At 35.0% G+C, this 27,077-nt stretch overlaps 1 protein-coding gene across 4 annotated transcripts in view; it reads left to right on the top strand.

The window, feature by feature from the left end:
• GSK3B (glycogen synthase kinase 3 beta) overlaps nucleotides 1–27,077 on the top strand; it is a 270,061-nt gene that overhangs the window by 182,093 nt on the left and 60,891 nt on the right. For all 4 annotated transcript variants that reach the window (XM_007985675.3, XM_038003375.2, XM_007985674.3 and 1 more), the window contains exon 7: nucleotides 4,179–4,276. In XM_007985675.3, the coding sequence (XP_007983866.1) occupies nucleotides 4,179–4,276 (98 nt within the window). The remainder of the gene's footprint in view (nucleotides 1–4,178; nucleotides 4,277–27,077) is intronic.

The following is a 27,077-nucleotide window of genomic DNA, read 5'->3' as shown; positions in this document are numbered from 1 at the left end:
CTTAAGAATTTAAATTAATTCTAAGTAACTTTTTTTTTTTTTTTTTACTTTCTTATTTAAAATCCTCCTGAAATACTTCTGAGTGTGATTACACTAGTCGGAGAATTTATTAATGTTATTTCATTAAGTTAATAATGAAAGTGATAGTATGGCCATATTGCTAACATTTCCTTCATGCCATCTCCATTATTTAATGTAAAATCAGCTTAAGTCACTAATAGTTTTGCTAAATGCACTGATTCTGTAGAAGTATGCACCCAAGATGTTAGTGATAGAAGGAACTGAATAGAGACCATTAGCTTTAATCATCATTGACCTTCTCAAGTCTTTACCCCGGATGTTTAGTGATAGGAGGAACTGAATACAGACCATTAGCTTTAATCATCATTGACCTTCTCAAGTCTTCACCCAAGATGTTTAGTGATAGAAGGAGCTAAATAGAGACCATTAGCTTTAATCATCATTGACCTTCTCTTTTACTCCATTTTAGCCCACTAGTCAGGAGTGAACTGAGAGAGCATGATCGGCTGGACATGAATAGGAAGCTAACAAACAAGGAGCAACTTTAAGCTAGATGTGCAAGTGGAAGCTAAAATTATTTTACTCTTATGTATTGTTTCTGAAGAGAATTCCTTTAGTCCAAAAACAGAAACAAAAGCATACAAATAATAAACCCAAAAAATCCCCACAGTAACAGAAAACTAAAACAAACAAAAAAGACCTGGCCTGGCGCAGTGGCTTACACCTGTAATCCCAACACTTTGGGAGGCTGAGGTGGGCAGATCACTTGAACTCAGGAGTTTGAGACCAGCCTGGGCAACATAGTGAAAACCCATCACTACCATAAATTAGCCGGGCATGGTGACATGCTCCTGTAGTCCCAGCTATTTGGGAGGCTAAGGTGGGAGGATGGCTTGAGGCCAGGAGGCAGAGGTTGTAGTTAACTGAGACTGCACCACTGCACTCCAACCTGGGTGACAGAATGAGACCCCCTCTCAAAACAACAACAGCAACAACAAAAAATAAAACAGACCTTGTGACAGTTTTCTGTCTTTTTGATACAAATAGAAATTCTCTGATATAAGCAAACACCCTAATCAGAAACACATTATTTTTTATTTTGCCAAATGGCAAAATGCCAAAGCACATTTTGATTTCTGCCAAGAGGCCAGCAGTTTTACCCACCATTTCCCTTGTACCCTTAGTACAAATGTTAACCCAGTAAAAGTGTATTCTTGTGAAAAGAGTTTTGCCCTCTGGGACGTCTAAAAATGTCTAGAGGACCCAGGTGCAAAGAGTACAAAGTATCCTCTGTAGACCACACTTTGAAATCTGCTTTACCAGAGGGTAGAGAGCATAATAATATGTATACGTATGTGTATATAATTCTCAGAGTCTTGTTATGGCTGTGGTACATGGCATATATGTATGGACAGATGAGAAATAGTACAAAGAATATTTTGCTTGTGGTCGACCTGGGTTTGAGCATCAGGTCACTATTACAGTAAAGTGGAGATTACTGACAGTTCTGCTTTTCTGAGTGGCTGTGAGGCTTAAATAAAATGTTAGTGAAAATACTGTAGAAATGTAAGGTGGTATTCTTTTTGTGGCATTTTTAGACTTGACTCTCCTCAAGAGCAAATTTCAGCCCCTTGTCTTTGGGTATATCATTGTATTTTCCAGCTGCTTTACATTTTATTCAAATATATGATACTGATTATCTATATATACTGGTGTGAGTTGTGCCAGAAACACCTAAAATAAAGGCAGTTTGATTCTTCTCAAAAAGTTATCGCATCATCTCACACATTAAGGAACAGTTACATAAACAGGAGTCTTTTGAACCCTAACAAGCCTAGGTTTGGCCTCCCATTATAAACTTAGGATACTTGCTACTTAAGACTGTAATGTTTTTAAACAGACCCCCCAAAAAGTATACTAATATAGTGACATTTTTAAATGTTTTGAACCATAATGTTTGAAACGAAGAGTAACTGCTTCTGACAAGATTATTGTCATATTTAGATACAGCCAGAGGTAAAGCTGATATCTCTGATTATATTGTCTTACTGAGAAATGGCAGAATGAGAACAAAAGGCTTCCTTAGAACAAGGGATTGAACTTACAGACAGACCATTGAAGAAGCTGTTATTCTGTAACAGTGAGACAGTTATTCAGGAGAGTGGTGTCTTGACTGGGAATTGAGAATGATTCCAGGCCTAGCTCTACTATTCAGTACCTTTACCTTGGGGAAGTCATTTAACTTTATCATGTCTTAATTTCCTTATTCCATGAAATAAGTGTGTTAAACTAAATGGTCTTGAAAGATCACTTTAACATGAACCTGAGTTAAGTATGAAACAAAATGCTATCCTGGCTTTAACCCCAACTAACTAATTTTCAGTGTGCCAAAGCACTATTTTTATTTTTTCAGTACCTTCTATTTAGTTGAAGTTTTATTCTATTTGGAGAATTTCATCCATTTCTCCTTTGAAATAAGAGTAGAGGAGATTTTAGTGTCATTCAGAAAGTATTTGATAAATACTTTGTTTTTACTAACTTGACTGATGTAACATGAATCGAAGGCTGCTAGTATAGTTGTCACCTGAATCTTTTGAGTATCAATCTTCTGGTAACTTCTAGGCAAGAGTATTTCTTGATGTTTTACTTTTTGTCTTCCATATTTATAGCTAAATCTTGCCTAAGAAAGTGTTTCCTGTTGTTTTTTATGAAGGCATAATTATTCCCCTACAATTTTTTCAGCCTTGTATTCTGAGATGAATCATTTTGTATTAGAGAAGAAAAAAGTTGAGTGCATATTACCTTCCATCTTATTAACTAGGTAAAGGGATATTTTAAAACTTGGATTAAAATAAGCATTTACATAAATAAGGAGATACATCTTTTCTACTTGACTATAACAGTTAGTATTACTGTTGGCTTTGAGTAAAGATTCCCTAGCAAGTTTTCATATTTGCTTCATTTATCAATTTCCTAATATATTAAATAGGACTCTTGATCTATATTTGCAGAATAGATGTCTTGGTTATTAACTTAGGACTGAATAAAATCAACTTGAGTTTGTTAAATGAATACTATGTCATTTTTCTAGGTCAATAAAAAGTAGTCACTGGAGCAGTGATTTCCAGTCTCTCTTGATAGTACATCTCACCACATCAAACCTTTAAAATTTTTGTTGTCAACCATTTACTGTTCCTTCTTCTCCTTCCCTACTGGTAGGTGGTAAAGTCCAGCAGTGATTCATATTCGTCTCCCTAAAGCACTTGAGTGTTGGTATATTAGAAACCTAGGAATCTCAGAAATCTGTAAGCTAAAAAGCAGCCTTTTCTTATAGGAAGTTTTAATAGTGAGCTTTAAAATAGAGTGATTGTAGTTTGTCTTCTAATCCAGTAATACTTTTGAGAGAGAAAGAGGATGTTACTAATAATTATCCCAGGATAATATATAAGCCATAACTAGCCTGGGTAAACTAGGATGTATACTTTAAAGTATTTTTAAAGTGTATTAATTGAGTTAATTTTTAAAGTTTTCTCTAGGGATTGAGGTTTTCATTTTGACTTAAAAGTGGATTATTTTTATAATTTATGAAGCAAAATATATTCCTCTATCATTGCCATTCTGTTTTATTTAAAAATGATAATATATTTAAGCACATTTTTCTGTCAGTCATCCTAGAACATAAAAATCAACCATTTAAAGTCTTAAAAGTGTTCCTCAGAATTTGCATTGACTTAAAGCCCAGGGTCTGGGAGAGATTGAACCTTTCCTTGCTGTTCCTCTGTAAGTACCTACTAATATGCAGAGATTGTGTCACTTTGAATTATTTTTAAGTATGATAAATAGATAGTCCTGCCATAGCTTTGGTACTGTAATCCTCTGTCTTGTTATTTGAAGACTTGAATACCTGAAATTTGATAATAATAGACTTTACCCTTTATTAGAATATTCTTATTGGTCTGGTTTCCTCTTTGGTAAGTTTAACATTTAATTAAAAAGAACATTAGGGAAGTTTTATGAAGTTTTCTCTGTTTTGGACTGTATAATCTTTTCCTTGTGATATTTATTCTGTGATCACAGTAAAATTAGAAAATGTATACAAACATTTTTCACTTCAAGCTATAAAGTATTAATAAGGCTTTGTTTTCTTTTCTCTCTAGATGTATGGTCTGCTGGCTGTGTGTTGGCTGAGCTGTTACTAGGACAACCAATATTTCCAGGGGATAGTGGTGTGGATCAGTTGGTGGAAATAATCAAGGTGAGAAGGTTGAATCAGAATATTTGAACTGGAAGGAATTTTGGTACTACTTTAATAATATATATCACACATATACACACATGAGAAACTTAAAAAATGGAGGAAGCAATCCAAGGTCACATAGCAAGTTCAGCTATAAAGTGGGTATAAGAACGCCCCCCAGCCTTTTGGTTTTTATTGAGTTACTCTTCTCTTGTATGATTCTAGAAAAGCTGTTATGTATATCTGATGCAAGAAAGGCATATATCTGTTATTTAAAGTACTTAAAAGCAAAATTGGACTATAAGCTCACTAAAATGTATGTAAGCTGAATAAAGGCAGAAGCTGTGTCTGTTTTTGCTCACTGTATACTCCCTGCTCCTAATACTCTGTGGAGCACATAGAAGGTACTTGTATTTGGTCACTATTTATATTTATTCAGTATTTATAAAATGAAAGAATGAATGCCTACATGTCTGGCTAGATCATTGATAGAAACATTTGACTTATGGATTTAATATAATTTTATTTGTTGGGTCTGTATGGATTAAATATAATTTTATTTATTTTAAATTTTATTTAAAGCTGAATGAAAGCAGAAGATATGTCTGGTTTTGCTCAGACACAGCTTCTGCTTTCATTTAGCTTTGCATACATACACCTTTATTAACAACAAATATTTAAATATTATCTTAGAATATATGTTTCCTTTTAAGAACAGTAGAGCTGAGATTTTAATTGAGTTTTTAAATGTAATTTTTTTAAGTTTTAAATATTTGAGATCTTAAAGGAAGGCCCTTTACTTAAAAAACAAAAACAAAAAATCCTAGTGTCTAGATTTATATCACTAGATTGGTTCATTCTAAGGTTTCAGTTTGGACAAAGCAACAACACCTACTGTCTCTGGGGCTTTGTTTGTGATACCCCAAATTTTTCGTAGAATTGTAAAATTGAAAAATCTTCTTAGAGGTCATGTCGTCCTATCCAACACACAATGAAATAACCTTTTAGTTACATTCCTAACAAATGATTTTCTAGTATTTTCTTGAACACTTCCAGCATCAGATTACTACTTAGGGATGCAGCTTATTCTGTATTGGACAGCTTGAATTTAGTTTTTATTATACTGAGCTGTAACTCCTCAGTAGCTTATACCATGAACATAGGACTGTGATCAAGTTCTTTTCAAACCCTTGTACTTCATTCTTTAAAAATAGAGATTTTTAAAATCAAAGGTGGTTTTGCTAGATGTCATTGTGTACAAGTATTGTTGAAAAGATCAGTGTGTAATCAGCGATCTTCTTTATTATCCATATAATTTCTTACAGTTTGCAGCTTAGACTACTGTGGTATTTGCATCTTCTTTTTGGTACCATCTTTGAGTTTCAGATCTAACCTTTTACCCTTGTTAACAGAACTATTTTCTTTTTGATTTCTATGCTACACTCAGATCTAAATTTGAATAGTTTGCTTTCTTTATTTTCTTTCTTTCTTTTTTTTTTGAGACGGAATCTCGCTCTGTCGCCCAGGCTGGAGTGCAGTGGCGCAATCTCCACTCACTGCAAACTCTGCCTCCTGGGTTCACGCCATTCTCCTGCCTCAGCCTCCCGTGTAGCTGGGAGTACAGGTGCCCGCCACTGCACCCGGCTAATTTTTTTGTCTTTTCAGTAGAGACGGGGTTTCACCATGCTAGCCAGGGTGGTCTCGATCTCCTGACCTCATGATCCGCTTTCTTTATTTTCTAAAAGCCTACCCCATCATGTAAATTAATGCTCGAATACGGAGCTTGGCCAACTTTTTCTGTAAAGGAGTAGATAAAATATTTTAGACTTTGTGGGCCAAAAGGCAAAATCGAGGATATCATGTATGTACTTCAATAACAAAAGAGAAAACACATTTTCACAAATTTTTTTATTGATGGAGTTAGAGGTATAATAATTGAGGTTTTTTTTTTTTTTTTGAATACAGCTCTACTAACCAGAAGAATTGAGTTCTTTTTGGGGGACTATAACCTTTAACCTTTCTCTTAATTGATGTTCAAAGTTAGTACTTTCTAATCATCAAATTGATTGCAAATCTGTTAATTCTTAGCTTATGGGCCTCACAGAGACAATGGACTGTAGTTTCCTGATCTCTGCTCTTACACGACCATTCAGCATTTCTCCTGTCCCTAGGCTTTTATTTGATGTATTTGAGCTCACCATCACCATGCTAAAATTCTCTGGGCATATTGGCCATTCTATTTGTCATATACGTTTAGCTCATTAGAATTGTATAATTTCTCTACTGATTATATTTTAGAATTTTGTGGCGATTTGTCATTAATTTTAATTAATTCACAATAATACAAGTAGAATTTTTGAGGAAGCTAAGTGAGCATCTGTGATAATTCCCTATCTCATGCCTGCTGTAATACCTTATAAACCTTTAAGTCTAGAGCTTGCTTGTACCACTTTTGTTAGTCCTTGTAATTTATTTTTCTGCTAATATTAGTTTATGCTACCTGCTTAATAGATTTTGTTACTGATAATTTCAGACTTCATTTTCATTAAGCACTTATTTTTTGCAAAATGATCCATGATCGATATGTAGTAGCAGGCCAACTCTGAAACAAAACGCTTGTCGTTTATGTGCTATGCTGTCATCTTGCATTTATACTTAAGACATATCACCTTACTACAGTAGGTAAGTTCCAAGATCACTGCTTATAGGAGGTTTTGATAATGATATAAGATAAGAGAATGGTAAATATTTCCGAGCATCCAGGGCATTTTGGGGTATCTGGTTTCTAGGTCCCTTCTACGTCCTTGACCATGGCTGCCCAGGATAGATGGAATTACCAGTAGCAGTTTACCATCCATTTATTAACTGGAAGTTACTACACATTGCACGGAGGCTCATGGGCTTTGTATTTTGTGCAAGTGTGTATATGTTTAGTATAGTTCTAAGTCTTATTGCGTGAAGGTTAATAAACTTCCTAGGAGTGTTGTGTGTGTGTGTTTAATATAGCCCCAAATCTTACTGGTCCAGCCAGGGGCAGTAGTTCACGCCTGTAATCCCAGCACTTGGGAGGCCGAGGTAATCCCAGCACTTGGGAGGCCGAGGTGGGTGGATTGCTTAAGCCCAGGAGTTTGAGACTAGCCTAGGGAACATGGCGAAACCCAGTCTCTACAAAACATAGAAAAATTAGCCAAGCATAGTGGCACACGTCCATAGCCCCAGCTACTTGGGAGCCTGAAGTGGGAGGATTGCTTCAGCCCGGGAGACAAATGTTGCAGTGAGCCAAGATTATGCCCCTGTACTCCATCTGTGTGACAGAGCGAGACTGTGTCAATGAGTCCATCAATTAAATAATAAACATCACAGCCGGGCGTGGTGGCTCACACCTGTAATCCCAGCATTTTGGGAGGCCGAGGTGGGCAGATCACTTGAGGTCAGGAGTTCGAGACCAGTGTGACCAAGATGGTGAAACTCTGTCTCTACTAAAAATACAAAAACTAGCCAGGCGTGATGGGGCGCGCCTTTAGTCCTAGGAACTCCAGAGGCTGAGGCAGGAGACTTGCTTGAATCTGGGAGGCAGATGTTGCAGTGACCCAAGTGCCACTGCACTCTAGCCTGGGCAACAGAGCGAGACTCTGTCTCAAATAAATAAATAAATAATAAATACCAAATCTTCTTTCTCCTTTCTGCTTGCCTCCGTCCCTCCCTCCTTCCTATTGTTGCTAACATCTGTTCCTCAAATGTTAAATATATACACGGTCTCATTTGAATGAAAATTCCTGAGAAATGCTGATCTAGCTATTTTAGTTTTCATGATATAAGTTGGAAAAGAGAAGTTATGTGTGTGTGTTTTCAAAGTTAAATGTTATTAAAACATTCTGTATTTTAAACAAATACTTTCATATACTGATAAACAAGACTTTAAGAATAGATTTGAAATTTTCATAAAGGTGGTCTCATAGATGCCCAGTTCAGTTCTCACTTTTTTTAAGGTAACAGTCATGCACTGTTAATGCTTATGGTAACTAGGGAACTCGTATTAAACTGTTCTTTTCTGCTTTCTTTTCATTTTCTCCCTTGAAAACCTCGTAATAGAGTATCTGGGGGAAGCTAATCTTGCAAAAATAGGTGACTCTTCTCTGAATTTGAGTTTAAGCAAGAAAAAGGAAAGTGAATAATCATATAATAAACTTTATGAAGTTTTTTTATGTGGTAGACTTGCCTCATTATTTTATAAACTTTTGCCTCATTATTTTATAAACTTTCTGAGCAGGGACTTTTTTTATTCTTGTGTTTTAATATCTGAGGGCACCAAAATAATTTTCAGTTAAGGTTTGTATTGAATTAACTTGTTAAACCATTGTCCATTCATGAATTTGAAATTAGCTGGGAATTAATAAGAAAAGTTAATGTGGTTGTTGTGTATGTTGTTTATTGACTCAGATGTCTATGCCAGTAATTTACAGCATGAGTAAAACAGTTTAATTAAATGAACTTTATCTCATTCTAGCTAACATTTTTAATTTTCCTCACTGCCCTCTAATAAGAAGGTTTTTCTAAAATATTTAGAGTAAAATCCAAATACATTATATTCAGAATAAGTTAAAAGTATAAGAACAGATTTGAAAGTCATGGAAAATCATTTCTAAGCATGAAAAACACAAGTATTTAACTTTCTGAAGTTAATTTCATGCATAGAATTGTCAGATCATCATTTCGTTATGCCGTTTGACCTCTACGTATCAAAAATGCATGGATTTTCACAGATTTGTAAAAAGACAAATTCCGTTAGGGACTTCTCAATGTGCTTTTTTCCTTTAAAATCTTCCTTAATATAAAAATCTCAAGAAATATCTGATATAGTTCCAGAAAATGGGAAAAAAATAGAACATTTTTAGAAAACCTCTACCAGGAATTTTGCCAAACATAATGTTCACTGACGTATAACATTGTCCTTTGGCACCTCTGCAGTTGGCCATAGCAGTGGAGCTTTATAGAAGAGAGTCCTGTGAAGGATTGTATAATGCTGGTGAAGACACTTTTTAATGAGAGTTACTTTTTTTATAACTACATAGTCTTAGATTTTATATGCTCAATGCAGAAGAAAGACTGAGAAAGCACAGAGAGACAAATAGACAAAAAATCACTTACTGTTCTAGCACATCATGAAAAATACTTCTATAAATATTTTCATATACTATATTTTCTTTTTATTTAAATAAAAATACCATCTTACTGCTTTGTAGACTTTTAAAAACTGAACAATTAAGTATGTTTTTAATGACTACATAGATGCCACTGCGTGATTGTATTTCGAATTACATAATTGATTCTGAAAATAACAGCATTAAGGTAAAGTGATACAGCATTGTCTTTCAAAAAGTGTACATGATACATTGGCTTTCCTAAGTTTGATTATTAACTTTCTTACATAAATAACAAGTGTCCCCAAAAAATTCCATATAAGCAATCTAGGAAGTTTTGGATCTGGGATTGCTGTTAAGTTTTACTAATAATTTCTCCCCTCCACTCTCCAAACTTTAAAACATAAATTTCAAATAAGGTAAGATGAACTTTAGTCCAGAATTTTATTTCTGGATTAAACTTTCACAAAACTTAACAATTTTAAAATAAACCAACCATTTGTAGAAGTTTTTAATTTTAAATATTAAAATTCCTACAGAGATAGTTTCATTTATATCATAAACGTTTACTTATGCTATAGTAATAATTTGACCGTTGCTTTTGAATAGAAGAGTTTTAGGACAGAAGTAGTCAATGCTCCACCTCTTGATAATGGAATTTCAGTATAATTTTCATAGTTTTCGTAACTGCCCTTTAGAATTTGGGTATATCTCTTTTAAAAAGCTTGACATTAAACATATTGAATCTTAAGTTATTTGCAATAATTATAAGGCAGTTAAAGTTTCTTAATTTCTTTTCTAATACAACTTTACTAAACTACTGTTTAGTTTTCTCTTAACATTAACCAATTTAGATGTCTATGTAGATAGCTCTTACGCAGGGAAGAGCTAGTAATTTCGGTTATCTCTAACTGAAATTTTATGTAAGAAATTTGAAAGTGCAACACAGATGCAAATAAACTTTTGATTATGCTATGGGAGCCAAGTAGATGGACTTCATTTCTTGATGCCTATCCATAGAAAAAGATTTAGAAGGACCTACAAATTCTACAATGGAGAATAGAATTAAGGGAAGGTGAAAAGGAGAGAACTTTTATTTTTTGCTTTTTACTATTCTGTGATGTTGATTTTTTTAAGCAAGCATATCTTTTTACAATTGCAGGACTTATGAAAAAGTAGTTGCTTTCAATTTTTTTTGTTAGTAAACAAAAACAGTTCTATAGAAGTTGAGAGTTACATTTTTGTTACAAATGTTTGTCTAAATAATTGTTTTCCTAGGCTTTCAATTTGACTGATGCTTGTTTGTGGTATAATTTAGACAAAAAGATCAGTGGATCCCTGGCTTCTCAGAATTCCGCATTTTCCAATATTGAGAAATGACTGCTCATCATAAAAGCTGCCACTCAGTGAGACCTTACTTTGTGCCAGGCACTGGGTTAAGCACTTTACATTCATTACCACACTTATTTCTTATATTAACCGTAAGAAGTAAGTATCACTACTACTACTATTACTGTTACTACAGTAGTCTCTTGATATCCACAGGTATCACTTTCTGCTGTTTTAGTTACCCAGAGCCAACCACAGTTCAGAAACATTTTTTTAAGTGGAAAATTTTAGTAATAAACAATTTATGAGTTTTAAATTGCATGCTGTTCTGAGTAGTATGCTGAAATCTCATGCTGTCCTGCTTCATTCCTCTTGGGACGTGAATCCTCCCTTTGTCCAGTATATCTATGCTGTATACACTACCTGCCCATTAGTCAGCGACATCATTTGCTCCTGACATCCAGCCATGGACATTATTATGGCTCACTGATCCAGGATCATTCCAAGCAGATGATCCTTCTCCTGGTGTATGGTCAGAAGATCATTAGTAGACTAAGGCTGTGTCACAAGGCCTGTGTAATTCACCTCACTTCATCTTACCATATAGGCATTTTATCATCTCACATTATCACAAGAAGAAAGATAAGTGTAGTACAAGAAAATATTTAGAGAGAGAGACTACATTCACAGAACTTTAATTATAGTATATCATTTTAATTGTTTATCTCTTACTGTGCCTAATTTATAAATTAAACTTTATTATAGGTATGTATGTATAGGAAAAGCATAGTATATAGTTTGGTACTATGTATGTTTTCAGGAATCCACTGGGGAACATATCTTCCACAGTTAAGGGAAAACTACTGTATTACAGTATATACAGTAAGAGTTGGTGTAGGGTGGTGGAAAAGCCATCTGATTCATCCGTAGCTCAACTGATAGCCTCTATTCATGGAATTTTGTACCTTTGGGAAAAACAATGTGATCCTTAATGTCAAATTGATACCCAGAACCCATTGAGTCATATTTATTACTTATTATATGTATAGTGTAAAAATTTGTGTCTACCAGCAAATTAGTGCAACCCCTAAATCTTACTGTAGTGAATATATGGAATCAGTTTGAGGTATCTTTAGGTTTAATTTTGTTTCAACCATTGTATTGCTCAGTTCCTTTGCTTTGCTTTCAATTACACGTGGTCCCCACAATTCCTTTGCTTTGCTTTCAGTTACAGACAGTCCCCGACTTAGGATGGCTTAATGATTTTTTGACTTTCCAATATTGTGAAAGCAGCACAGATTCAGTGGAAACTATTTTGAGTACCTGTACAACCATTCTGTTTTTCACTTTCAAGACAGTATTCAATAGGTTACATGAGATATTTGACACTTTATCATACAATAGTCTTTGTGTTTGATTATTTTGCCCAACTGTAGGCTATGTAATTGTGCTGAGCACATTTAAGGGTAGTCTAGGCTGAGCTATGATTTCAGTAGATTGGACATACTGTTTGCATTTTCAGCTTAGGATATTTTCAACTTGTTATGTATGGGTTGACCGTGATATGACCCCATTGTAAATCAAGGAGCTTCTGTACAGTTCAGCCTTATTTTCACTATCTTCATTTAGCAAATATTTTAGATTTTAATTATCTTATCCCTGTCCTGTAGTTTATTCAGTGCCCATGTGTACCTACACTCTTGTTTCCTGGCTTAACATTTTCATTGTCAGATAATCTTTTTTTTTTTTTTTTGAGACAGAGTCTTGCTCTGTTGCCCAGGCTGGAAGTTCAATGGTGCTGTCTTGGCTCCCTGCAACCTCTGCCTCCCAGGTTCAAGCGATTCTCCTGCCTCAGCCTCCCAAGTAGCTGGGACTGTAGGCATGCCTGGCTAAGTTTTGTATTTTTAGTAGAGACAAGATTTCACCGTGTTGGCCAGGCTGGTCTCAAACTGCTGACCTCAGGTGATCCACCCGCCTCAGCCTCCCGAAGTGCTGGAATTACAGACATGAGCCACCACGCCTGGCCCATACAATCTTTTAGAGGTCTAAGATATCAAATCAGAGTGTAGTAGGTATAAAATAGCTCTTTTTGGTAAGTTTTTGATAGATACATGATGCATCTTTATAAACATGCATTTGGAGTTTAATATCATATATTACCTTTTGACATTTTTTGTGCTGCTATCGAGTTTTTGTGTTTTTAATAGATTGCAGAGACTGTTTATTAAACTGATCTCATTTTTTCACTCCCAGTACATGTATGTACACCCTCTTACACATTTTAATACAGGTTTTTTTACTTGTAATACATATAGTTTGTAATACATAAACAAGGTGTTTGTTGATTGTGTTGGTACTTAATTTGTTCTTGTATTATCAAATTTTTTCATTTATTGCTGACTAAAGCAGCAACTCTTAATAGTTTTTCAATCATGAACTACTTTGAAAATGCATTAATAGCAGTGGACACTTCCCCCCAGAAAAATGAATAAATATCAGACAGTTTATATGCAACTTTAGGTGATTCTTGGCCTTCCCATAGCTCTCCCAAGAACTCCAGGGTAAACATCTTTATTCTATTATAGTACAAGGAAATATGACTATAGTTCATAATAACCACTTGTAGAAAGTAGGTATTACACATACGATATGATGCCAACATTTTTAAAATAAGTGAAATAGTAAAGAGGCATTAAAAGAATTATTCTAATGCAATAATTGCTCAACATTAGTATAGTGTTTTCCACAGACCAAAAGAAACATTGATTTGAACTAATATGAAATTTTATTGGGTCTACAGTAACTTACTCATACTTGGTTAAATCCCTGTATACTTAAAAGTGTGTGTGCCTAGGCATGGAAAAATAACTTCCTGGCGATGTAACTCAGTTTAACTTTTGACTTGCAGATAATGGCAACTATTTGAAATTGTTACTTTTCCCAGAATATGCAGTGTAAAGTTATTTACTAATTTGCCAGTGATGTTTTATTTCTACAGAGGAACTTTTTTCCAGACAAACTGAAGTTTCATGACATTGTCACTTCAAAGCTAATTTATTTATAGTTGTATTTTAGGACCTGAGTCAAAAGACCCTCCATATGATTATTTTTCCTGGGATATAATAACCTGTAATTATCAATTGCAGATTCTTGTTGCCTTTTGAATTATTTTGTGTGTTTACCTAATTCCAGGGCCTCAGTTTAATACATTTTCTTTGGAGCAATCTATAAAGTATATGAAGGGTCAGGTGAGAGGTGGGACAGGGACAGAAATGTGTCAGATTGACAGCATGCATATGCTACACCCCTGACTTCAGGACTTACGTTTTACTAAGGAATTCTTGCTTCCTTTTTTGCAATAAATAGTTAAAATATTTGACACAAATGATTCTTAATAGTTTGCTAGTAGGAAAAGTATAAGAAACTAGCAATCTTGTAGAAAGGGGCATTTCTAGTTTTTAAAAGTATACTGAATGCTATTGCATATTTATAAAGCAATATTTTATTGTTTATTTGATGTATAAGATATCAAGAAAATGTGAAGGAAATCTTGGCTTGTGGTGCTACAAAGAACTATAGTGTTAGTGATTCTCAAAGGAAAGTAAAACTGATTGAAGTGTATACAGATTTTTACATGTATTTTTTTTAATCCAAGAGATTCAGATACCCCCCCTTTCTATTTTATACGTCTTCCTTGAGAATACCACTTTAGCTGAAATTCACCTAGAAAAAAAGGTCTTTTGACTCCTATAAATATGTATCAACCAAGAATGAATTTTTCACTTTATGTTCAGTAGTTTACCTAACTAAAACTTTTTGGCAGGGAGGGAGATGACTTGTTTCCAAGTATAAATTTTCATTTAGTAAGAAAAGAATGAAATCCAAAACAGTCTTGAAAAAGAATGAAGTTGGAGGATTCCCTTTTTTTTGTTTGTTTTTGAGACAGGGTCTCGCTCTGTCACCCAGGCTGGAGTGCAATGGTACAATCATGGCTTACTGTAGCCTGCACCTTCTTGGCTCAAGCTGTCCTCCCACCTTTAGCCTCCTGAGTAACTGGGACTACAGGCACACACCACCATGCCTGGTGAAATTTTGTGTGTGTGTTTTTTTTTTTTTTTTTTTTTTTTTTGAGACGGAGTCTCGCTCTGTCGCCCAGGCTGGAGTGCTGTGGCGCAATCTCGGCTCACTGCAAGCTCCGCCTCCCGGGTCCACGCCATTCTCCTGCCTCAGCCTCCCGAGTAGCTGGGACTACAGGCGCCCGCCACTGCGCCCGGCTAATTTTTTCTATTTTTAGTAGAGACGGGGTTTCACCATGGTCTCGATCTCCTGACCTTGTGATCCGCCCGCCTCGGCCTCCCAAAGTGCTGGGATTACAGGCGTGAGCCACCGTGCCCGGCGAAATTTTGTGTTCTTTGTGATAGATAGGTTTTCACCATGTTGCCCAGACTGGTCTCAAACTTCTGGGCTCAAGAAGTGATCCACCTACCTTGGCTTCCCAAAGTGCTGGGATTACAGGCATGATCCACCATGCCCAGCCACACTTTTTGTTTTCAAAACTTATTACACAACTGCAGTCATCAAGACAATGTATTACTGGCGTGAATGTAGCCATATAGATCAATTAAGTAGAATGGAGAGTCTAGAAATAAACCTTTATGTTTATTGTCAGTTGAGTTTTGAAAAGGATTCCAAGACAATTCAATGGGGAAAGAATAGTCTTTTCAGCAAATGGTGCTCGGACAACTGGATATCCATATGCAAAAGAATGAAGTTGGACCCCCACCTCACACCATATATAAAAATTATATGGCTTGTGGAGAAAAGGGAATCCTTTACACTGTTTTTAGGAATGTAAATTAGTGCAACCATTATGGAAAACTATATGGGGGTTCCTCAAAAAACTGAAAATAAAATTAACAGTATGATCCAGCAGTTCTACTTCTAGGTATCTATCCTAAAGACTTGAAGTCACTATGTCAAAGAGATATCTGTACTCCCAAGTTCTATTCATGAAAGTCAAGATATGGAAACAACGGAAGTACCTATCAGTGGATGAATGAAGGGAAAATATGGTATATATATATCCACTACAGTAGAATACTACTTAGCCTTAAGAAAGAAGGAAATTCTGTCATTTGTGACAACATGGGTGAACCTGGAGGACATTATGCTAAGTAAAATAAGTCAGGCATAGAAAGAGAAATACTGCATGGTCTTACTAACATGTGGATTCTGAAACAATTGAATTCCAGAAGCAGAGAGAAGAATAGTGTTTACCAGAAGGTGGAGAGGATGGGAAATGTTGGTCAAAGGGTACAAAATTATAGTTAGACAGGAGGAGCAGATGATAAGTATTTAATGTAATCAGTATGTTAATTAGTCTGATTCTGTTATTCCACAGTGTACCCATAATATCAGTTTACCTCAAAACTGTATACAGTTATAATTCGTCAATTAATTAAAACCAAATGAATTCAGAATGAATCAAAGACCTAAAGTTAGAGCCAAAACTATAAAACTCTTAGAAGGAAACAGTTATAAATCTTTGTAAACTTCAATTAGTCTGTATTTTCATATGTGTAACACAAAAGCACACATTACAAAAGAAAATACAAGTAAATTGGACTGTGTCAAATTTAAAAACTTGCGCTTTAGAAGACAGCGTCAAGAAAGTTAAAAGACAGAATTGGAGGAAATTTTTACAAATTATGTCTGGTAAGGGATTTGTATCTACACTATATAAGGAATTCTTACAACTCAATAATAAAAAGAAAGCCCACTTGAAAAATGGACAAAGAATCTGCATAGACACTTCTCTAAAGAAGATACACAAATGGCCAGTAAGCATACAAAAAGATGCTCAACATCATTATTCATCAGGGAAATGAAAGTCAGTACCATAATGAATACTGTTATCCCGCTCACCATAATGACTAAAGTAAAAAGACAGTAACTAATGTTGGTGAGGATATGGGGAAACTGGAACCTTCATGCATTGCTGGTGTGGTTGTAAAATAATGCAAACCGTGAACAAGTTTGGCACTTCCTCAGAATATTAAACATTGAGTTATATGACCCAGCAATTCAGTTTGTAGGTATATATATTAGGTAACTGAAAACTTACATCCACACAAAACATGTATGCAAAGTTTATAGCAATGTTAAATCGCCAAAAAAGGGAACAATTAAAATTTTTAGCAACTGATGAGGATGTAACAGCCAACCTCACATAACCCAACACTCCAATTTCCATATGCAGTTCTTTTATGCAGAAAAGAAATGAAGATGTTTAGGTATTCAACCATTTATGCAATGATTATATTGTGTTGTATAATTTTATTTTTAAAGCCTTTATCGAATTCATTGTCTATAGGCCTAGCCATACATTCCTTTAGTCTTTCAAGGTACATACCACATTAACTACATGCATTAATTTAGTGAACCATTTTTACTAGGTGCTGGGCAAGAACTTAGAGGGTTCTCGCCTTCAGGGGCTTCAGAGACTGACGGATGGGAGGAGAGGAACAACTGAGGGCAATAGGGCAAACCCAGTGTTATTCCAGATGTCTGAGCAGAGTACAAAGGCAGAAGCATTTCACTTAGAGTAGTGCTGTCTGGAAAGCCTTCATAGGAGAGCTAACCATTGAGCTGAATCTTGAAACATCAAAATGTATTTACCAGATAGGGAGGGGAAGGGAGTGGATAAATATTTAGTAAAACTAGGTTTCATGTGTTTCTTTATGGTTGTCACTTAAGGTTCTGCCTGGTGGGGTTGATAGAATACGAGTTTACTGGGAAAGAGAAGACTGGAGCTGTTGACAGTGGCCAGATCACATTAGCTTGTAAGCAGTTGGAAGCAACTGCAGGGTTTAAGCGGAGCAGCAACATTCCTAATAGACTTTCTTTTACTTCGCTCTTAAAGGCTGCACGTGCAGCTCTATTGCTGAAGTTTGGCGACCTCTGGTGGTGAACTATAAAATAAACAAGGTTGTGGAAGAAATGCTAGCATTTCAGAGCTTTTGTCAGTTGCTTTTTGTCACATGCTTCTTGGGCCATATTATTTCTTTGAAGACAGTAATTATCAACTCATAATTCCTGTGTTGATGTTTTTCAGTGTTTGGATAAATTTGTAACCCGGTGGGACTAGGAACAGATAAAATGATTGATTTAATAGTAAGGGGATAAACAGTATCCCCAAAGGGGTGGTGCAGGCTGATCTTGGTGCTTTTTGCAACAAATGGAAAGGTCGTGAGTTCTAGTAATAGATAACTGAGAATATGTTCTCTTCCCATTGTTGTGATAGTTTTTTAAATTCCCCCCTTTTGTATGAAATATACTTACAGAAGAGTGCATAAAACATTTCCATGTGGTTTAACTTCCTTTAAGTGAAGAAAAGGATTCACTTTTCAGGAAATCCAGGAATAAGTTTTAATTACTTAAAGTATATGTCTTTAGTCTAAACATTTTGGGAAAAAAAATTTCCATCTCTTAAAATTCAAGTGAACCCTAAGACTTGTTTTGTGTATGAAATGAGAATTTATCGAACATCTTTTTTAATCTATAAAATTATTGTTCAATTATTCTCTTTCAGAAGTTCCAAATGTAGAATTCAGCCAGAGTAAATCAGGTAGAAATATACTTTGAACCTAATAAGAACTTAATATAAAACCTAAAGATATACTCAGAGGTTGAAATAGAATTGTTGCTAGAATGTCTTATGTTTGTGATATTAAAGATAGTCATGCATTCAGAATCTTTGCTCTTCATATCTGTCACTTGCTTGCCTTTTAGCCTTTAATTATATCATCCATCTGTAATCCAGTCCTTGTTCTCTTTTAGCATGCTGTTTTTCACCTACACACCTAGTGTGCATAGAATGTACTTTTTACTCATTTGCCTCCTACATTCCTTAAGTAAAATCAGCTCTTGACTCCCCTTCCAGAACCTTCTGAATCCATTCCTCTTTCCATTGCAGTGTAGGACTTTCACCTCACACATTACTTATACTTACTTTGCTATACTATTGTCACCTGATTGTTGTTGATTTATGTACAAGTCTCTCTGCCGTAGAGCTTCTTGAGGATAGGCACTAAATAAATGTTTTGAAATGTGAATAACTTCAGAGACTGAAAAGTTTCTTAAATGCCTCTTGATTATGTCTCATCTTTGGTTTATTAAAAAAATATGCATATTGTATATAAAATAGTTCTGATTTTAGGGTTTGACAGATTCTGATACTTTTAATGCTAGCCTTATAAATAGTAATTTAAGAAGGTTAAACATCCGTTTGCATTTAGTAAAGGCAACACAAGTTACATAATGGTCCCTTTTTTTTTTTTTTTTTTACTTTTTAAATCAAGTTAATAGAAATATAATTTATGTATAATAAAATATAGCCATTTTAAATGACAGTTTAGTAAATTTCAGCAAACAAAGCCATATAACCACTACCCTGGTCAAGATTTAGAACATTTCTATCATCCTAAAAATGTTTCTTTTTATAGCCTGGAATGACCAAATGTCTCAGTTTGCCCAGACTGAGGGGTTTGCCAAGATGCTCCCAGGCAAACTGGGATGGTTGCTCACCCTGTCCATTCTCCTTTGTGGTCAGTTTCCCATCTTCTGTCTCAGATGATCATTGATCTATTTTCTGTCACTACAGATGCCTATTCTAGAATTTCATAAACGAAATATATTTATTTTGTATTTGGCTTTTTTTGCTCAATATCATGTTTGTGAGATTCGTCAGTGTTGTTGTCTATATCACCTGTTTATTCCTTTTTATGCTGAGTTGTATTCTATTTTATGAGTATACCACAATGTTTATCCATTCACCTGTGAATGGACTTTTGACTTGTTTTGGAGTTTTGATTATTATGAGTAAAGCTCCTGTGAATGTTTGTTTACAAGTGTTTTTGCAGATATATATTTATATTTCTCTTGAATAAAAAAGTAGGACTGAAATTGCTGATCATATGGTAAGTAAGTGTATGGTTACCAAACTATTTTCCAAGGCAGTTTTCCTCTTTTACACTCCCACCAGCAACACATGAGAACTCCAGTGCTCCACATTCTCATCAACACATGGTCTTCTCAATAATTTTAGATTTAGTCTTAAAATGACTTTTATCATTAGGAAATGCCCCTCTTTATTTTTGTTTAATTTTCTTATCCTGAAGTTTTCATTTTCTTATATTAATGTAGGCACTCTATCTTTCTTATGGTTAGTATTTGCATGGTATAACTTCTTGCATTCTTTTACTTTGAATCTATGTGTTTTAATTTAAAGTGCATTTCTTACAGACATATAGTGAGGTGTTTTTTAATTGAGTTTGACAATTTCTCCCTTTCTAATTGAAGTACTTAGACTATTTGCATTCAGTATAATTATCACTGTGGTTGAGTTTAAGTTTTGCACCTTGGTATTTGTTTTCTTTTCATCCCATCTTTCCTTTCCTCTGTTTTTCCCCCTCTTTTACTGCCACCTATGGATTAAAACAGTAGTTTTTATTTTTTCTATTGACTTTTAAACTGTACTTCCTTGTTGCATTTTTAGAGGTTGGTCTAGGATTTAAAATGTGCATCAGTATATTACAATCTGTCTTCAAGTAGTAATGTACAATGTCATATGGAAAACAAGAACCATGTGACAGTATTTCCATTCCCCTTCCTGTTCTTTGTGCTATAGTTTTCATACTTTTTAATTCTACATGTTATAATCCTTACAATATTTGTTGTTTATTGGGGGAACTCACCCCTAATATTTCAACATAGGTTCTTTCTATTTTCCATAAGGGTCGGCTGGCTGAGAAATAAAGTGAAAGGGTACAAAGAGAGGAATTTTACAGCTCTGCCTCCGGGGGTGATATCACATATTGGTGGGACCGTGATGCCCACCTGAGCTGCAAAACCAGCACATAAAAAGGATTTCAAAAGGGGAGGGGTTGCAAGAACAGGGAGTAGGTCACAAGATCACATGCCTCAAAGGGCAAAAGGAAGAACAAAGATCACATGCTTCTGAGGAAACAGGACAAAGGACAAAAGGCAGAAGTTTTGATAAGGGTCTATGTTCAGCAGTGCACATATTGTCTTGATAAACATCTTAACAGAAAACAAGGTTTGAGAGCAGAGAACCCATCTGACCTCCAATTTACCAGGGAAGGGTTTTTCCCCACCCTAGTAAGCCTGAGGGTACTGCAGGAGACCAGGGCGTATTTCAGTCCTTATTTCAACAGCATAAGATAGACACTCACAGAGCAGCTGTTTGTAGACCTCCCCCCAGGAATGCATTCCTTTCCCAGAGTATTAATCCTTGCTAGGAAAATAATTTAGTGATATCTTCCCTACTTGCATGTCCACTTATAGGCTGTCTGCAAGAAGAAAAATATGGCTCTATTTTGCCCGACGCTGCAGGCAGTCAGACCTTATGGTTGTCTTCCCTTGTTCCTTGAAAATCGCTGTTATTCTGTTCTTTTTCAAGGTGCACTGATTTCATGTTACTCAACCACACATGTTTTACAGTCTATTTGTACAGTTAACACAATAGTGGTCCTGAGGTGATGTTCATCCTCAGCTTACGAAGATAACAGGATTAAGAGATTAAAGTAAAGACAAGCATAAGAAATTATAAGAGTATTATTTGGGAACTGATAAATGTCCATATTAAAATGAAATCTTCACAATTCATGTTCTTCTGCCACAGCTCCAGCCAGACCCTCCATTCAGAGTCCTTGACTTCCTGCAACAGTTGTTACTTTGTTTTAAGCAATTTCTTCAAGAGGAATTTTTTAATGAGGGGGAAATGTCATACATTTAACTGCATATTTACCATTTTCAGTGCTCTTTATTCCTTTATGTAGATCAGAATGCCCATTTGGAAGTCTTTCTTTCATCCTGAACTACTTTTTTGTGGTGAAGATCTGCTGGTGACAAACTCAGTTAGCTTTTGTTTGCCTAAAAATTTATTTTGAAGGATATTTTCACTTGACAGAATTGGTTTCCAGGGTTTATTTTTCTTTCATTCTTTGGAGAGATCTCTCTTTTCTTCTGACTTTCATTGTTTCTGATAAGAAGTCAGCTGTTGATACCCTGTATATGCCCTGGCTATAATGTGTTTCTGGCATTCTTGAAGATTTTCACTTTATGAGTGGCTTTTCTCAGTTGATTATGAGTTTTTATAGTATTGTTTGTATTTGTCCTCATTAAGGTTCATTGAACTTCTTGTATTTGTGGGATAATGCATGGTTTTTATAAAATTTTGGGTAAGTTTTGGTAATGTTTCTTCAAATAATTTTTCTGCATCTGCCCTACTTCCCACCATCAGACTCAAGTCACGTTTGTACGTTTTTTCCCACCATGCTTCAGCTTTGATAGTTTCTATTGCTATTTTTTTTAATTCAGTGATTCAGTTTCTTCCCTGTGTCTAACCTGTTAATCCTCTCCTGTGAAGTTTTAATTTCACATACTATATTTTTTAACTGTACAATTTCCATTTAGTTCTTTTTTATATCTTCTATTTCTCTCCTTGTTATAATAGCTATTTTAAAGTACTTATGTGCTAATTCTGTCATTTCTGTCATTTCTGGATCTCTGTCTGTTGACTGACTTGATTTTTTCTCTTCTTGTATTTTCCTACTTCTTTAAAAATGTTGAATTTTGTTTGTCAGCTAGTTTCTTAGTTGTTTACACCTGGGGGGCAGTTTCAGTGTTCATTATTTCATCACAGCTAGATGCAGAAGTCTATAATAGCCTTTTAAAAAATAATAATACAATGCAAGCCTTTGCATGGCATTCTGTTAAGTATATTTTACAAAGCATTTTAAAATAAGTTTTAGATTTTGTATGCTCAATTTTATCTTTTTTAGTCAGTTAGATGACTGTTTCTTCATAGTATTCTTCTGTTGCTAAAGACCTCTGTTATTAACAGTTTAAAATATTTTTTCCAACTTTTATTTTAGTTTCAGGGGTGCATGTGCAAGTTTGTTGCCTGGGTATCTTGTGTGATGCTAAGGTTTGAGGTATGAATGATCTTGTCACCCAGGTACTGAGCATGGCATCCAATAGTTAGTTCTGCAGCCTTCTTTCCCTCTGTAGTTGTCCTCAGTTTGTATTATTGCCATCTTTATGTCCATGAGTACCCAGTGTTTAGTTCCCACTTATAAGTGAGAACATGCGGTATTTGCTTTTCTATTCAGTAATCTGTTTAGGATAATGGCTTCCAGCAGCATCTATGTTGCTGCAAAGGATATAATTTTTTTTATGGCTACATGGTAGTCTATGGTGTATATGTACCACGTTTTCTTTGTCTAGTCCACTGTTGATGAGCATCTCAGTTGATTCCATGTCTTTGTTATTGTGAAGAATGCTGTGATGAACATGCAAGTGGTTTTATCTGTTTGGTAGAACAATTTTTCTTTTGGATATATACACAGTAATGGCATTGCTGGGTCAAGCAATTTGAGAAATCTCTAAACTGCTTTCTACAGTGGCTGGACTAATTTACATTCCCACCAATAGCATAGAAGTGTTCTCTTTTCTCTGCAGCCTCACCATATCTATTGTTTTTTTACTTTTTAATTAGCCATTGTGACTGATGTGAGATGGTATCTCATTGTGATTTTGACTTGCATTTCTCTGATGATTAGTGACTGTGAAGCATTTTTTTCATGTTTGTTGGCCACTTGTATGTCTTTAGAGAAGTTTCTGTTCATGTCTTCTGCCCGTTTTTTAATGTGGTTATTTGTTTTTTGCTTGTTGATTTAAGTTTCTTACAGATTCTGGGTATGAGACCTGTCAGATGTGTAGTTTGTGACTATTTTCTCCAATTCTATAAGTTGTCTGTTTATTCTTTTGATGGTTGGTTTTGCTATGCAGAAGCTCTTTAATTAGTTCTCACCAATTTTCGTTTTTATTGCAGTTGCTTTTGAGAATTCAGTCATAGATTATTTCTCAAGGCCAATGTCTAGAATAGTGTTTCCTAGGTTTTCTTGTAGAATTTTTATAGTTTGAGGTCTTACATTTAAATCGTAAGTCCATCTTGAGTCACTTTTTGTATATGGTGAAAGATAGGGGTCCAGTTTCATTCTTTAGCATGTGGTTAGCCAGCTGTCCCAGCACCATTTATTGAATAGGGAATCCTTTCCCCATTGCATATTTTTGTCAACCGTACCAATATGATGCTGTTTTGATTAATGTAGCCTTACAGTATAGTTTGAGGTCAGGTAATGTGATGCCTCTGGCTTTGTCCTTTTTGCTTAGGATTGCTTTGGCTATATGGGCTCTTTTTTGGTTCCATATGAATTTGAGAATAGTTTCTTCTAGTTCTGTGAAAAATGACATTGGTAGTTTGATAGGAATAGCATTGAATCTGTAGAATGCTTTGGGCAGTATGGCCATTTTAACGGTACTGATTCTTCCAATCCATGAGCATGGAATGCTTTTCCATTTGTGTCATCTGATTTCTCTTAGCAGCATTTTGTAGCTCTCCCTGTAGAGATCTTTCACCTCATTGGTTAGAGGTATTCCTAGGTATTTTATATGTGGCTATTGTAAATAGGATTGTGTTCTTGATTCGGCTCTCAGCTTGAACATTATTGGTGTATAGAAATGCTACTTACTTTCATTTATGGATTTTGTATCCTGAAACTTTACTGAAGGCATTTATCAGTTCCAGGAACCTTTTGACAGGAACCTTTGTCTTTAGGGCTTTCTAGGTATAGAATTGTATCATCTGCAAAGAAAATAGTTTGACTACTTCTTTTTTTATTTGGATGCGATTTGTTTTTTTCTCCTGCCTGATTGCTCTAGAGCACTTCTAGTACTATGTTGAATAGGAATGGTGAGAGTGGGCATCCTTGTCTTGTTCCACTTCTCAAGGAGAATGCTTCCAGTTTTTGCCCATTCAGTATAATGTTGATACTCATTTTATTAAGTTGAATTACCATGATAGGGGTAGATTTTATTTAAATCGGTATTTTTTTTAAGTTGCCAAAAAGTCTATTTAACTTTTGAAACTTGTTTATAGCCTCGTGATCTTACAAAACCTTTATATGTTTTATACAACTCAAAAGGATTCAGGTTTCTTTTTTATGGTATAATCAGTGTAGTTTAAGAAAATGACTTTTTAAAAGTTATTTTGTAAAAAGTCTTCCTTCTTTTTTGTCCTTAACATTGGATAGACCATTTTAGGGAGTCAGTGACACATGCATTTGTATCCCTATCTACCACTGACAAATTGTAACCTTGAGACTTCTGTCAGCCTTAGGTTTTTCAAGTGTAAAAGAGGATAATATTGTATCTTCAAAATTCAAATGAGAAAAGAAAATTGATATATCTAGCACACTGCTCTTACATGCTATGTGCTTAATAAATATTTGTTCTTTTGTTCTCTCCTTTCTCTCACTGGCAGTATGTTTTGAAAGGAAAACTTAATTCCACTAAACTCAGGTCAGGTGATTGTGGTCGGCTTGCTCTTCTCATGACCTCAGCAAGATCAGAAAGGAAATCTTAATGGCCACCTGCAGTGAACACCTTTTGGATTTTATTTTTTGCCTGGATTCATTGTGTCATAAGATACTTCTTTGTCCTTTAAGTGTTCACCTTCCTTGGCCCCCATGGTGTCACTCTCTATGGGACCTTGCCCAACTCCTTGTACTTCTGTCTCAGCTTTCTGTTTAAATTTCTCTCTTTTCTGTATATTTGTATGCCCATCTTTAGCACTTTTCTTTGTCTGCTTTGCCTGTTATACACTGTCACAGCCACCTAGCGCTTATACCACAGGTACTACCAAAGCAGTTCTTTTAGCCTCAAGCTCTCTTCCAATTAATATATCTGATGTCTACCACTTGGTGGAGAGCTCCTCCTGGTTCTTCCTGAATGTCTGATCTCAAATATTATTTTCTCTTCCAGATCTACTACTTCATGCCTAATATCATCAAGATTTTTCACAGCTACTGAAATTGTTTACCTTCCAGCCACATTCAATAACCAGATTCTTTGATGCCACCTCCTAAAATTTGTTTACCACTGATAAGGTTTAAATTCCTTTTCAGCTCTATTTCTAGTTACGACCTCTGAAAAGATAGTCCTTCTGGGTCTGTTTTTCTCATTTTTAAAAATGTTTGTACTAGATTAAGGGTCAACACAGTAGAATCCAGGGGCCAAACAAAAAATCTGCTATCCATTTTTGTAAATAAACTTTTGTTTGTGGTTGTTTTTATGTTGCAGAGTTGAGTAGTGACAGAGACTTTATGTCCCACAAGCTTTAAATATTTACTCTCTGGCCCTTTCCAGAAAAAGTTTGCTGACCCCTGAATTAGAAAATCTCTCATCTAGTTTCCATTTTTTTTAAATGTGTTTTTTGTGACCATTCATGATCACGTCTAGGGATAGTAGGCATTTTTAAATTACTCCCTAAAGTTTTATTTTAATTGGTTTATCATTAGAAATCACCAACAGAAATAAGTAGTTTTTTTCCTATATTGTGAGGACCTTGTTATAATAAAATATTCTTCAGTGTTTCAAATTTGAGAGCTTTTTGAATTTTTAGTATTTTTTAATATGTTGTAAATCCCACTGTCAGCCACCCTAAGGAGAACCTGGTGTTAAGATTTAAAAAACAATAAGGAAAAGACTAGAAAAATGATAGTAGTTGAATTAAACATGGAACATACTGTAATGTTAGGATCTCTGTTTTCCGTCTAATAGCCTTCGTGATTCACAGTCATGTGAAAGTAAATGGATGAATAGGATTTTCTTTGCCATTTTGTGCTGACAGACTTTTTTTAGTTAATTGCTTTTTAAAAATAATTTATAGTGAATACATCAACAACAATTCTATTTACAGGTTGGTAGTTAAAGTCTCTTAAAAGTCAGTGATAACTACATTTTGAAGGAAAAGAATATAGCTAGTTAAAACTCTGACCACTGATTGTAAGTATAATAAAGAAACCTTTTTTAACCAGTGGGGAACCCAGGTGAAATAAATGCAAATCAACAGCAAAACTGACAGTAAAAGTGTATAAATCTTTATAAAGGAATGAGTTGCAGAAGAAAAAAAATGCTTTTTAAATATCATCACTGTTCATCAAAGCAGATTATTTCCCATTGTGATAAAGATTTTCCACATGCGTTTTCTGGTGTATATTAAAGGAGGATTCAAGGTATGTAAAAAATACTTAAAAGTTGTAAATATCAAACCTTAATTATATGCATGCTGATGTGTACTGATATCTGCAACTTATTTTGAAATGCATCAAAAAATAGTTGGATTGATGTATGGATAGAGGGTTGGATATGTGATGAACCAAACAGAGTAAAATGTTAGTTGGAGAATATGGATACTGGATGTA

Source organism: Chlorocebus sabaeus, chromosome 22, assembly GCF_047675955.1.
Source record: "Chlorocebus sabaeus isolate Y175 chromosome 22, mChlSab1.0.hap1, whole genome shotgun sequence".
In the NCBI taxonomy this organism is placed as follows: Eukaryota; Metazoa; Chordata; class Mammalia; order Primates; family Cercopithecidae; genus Chlorocebus; species Chlorocebus sabaeus.
Note: the sequence above shows the minus strand (reverse complement) of the source record. Positions and strands in the feature narration are given on the sequence as shown.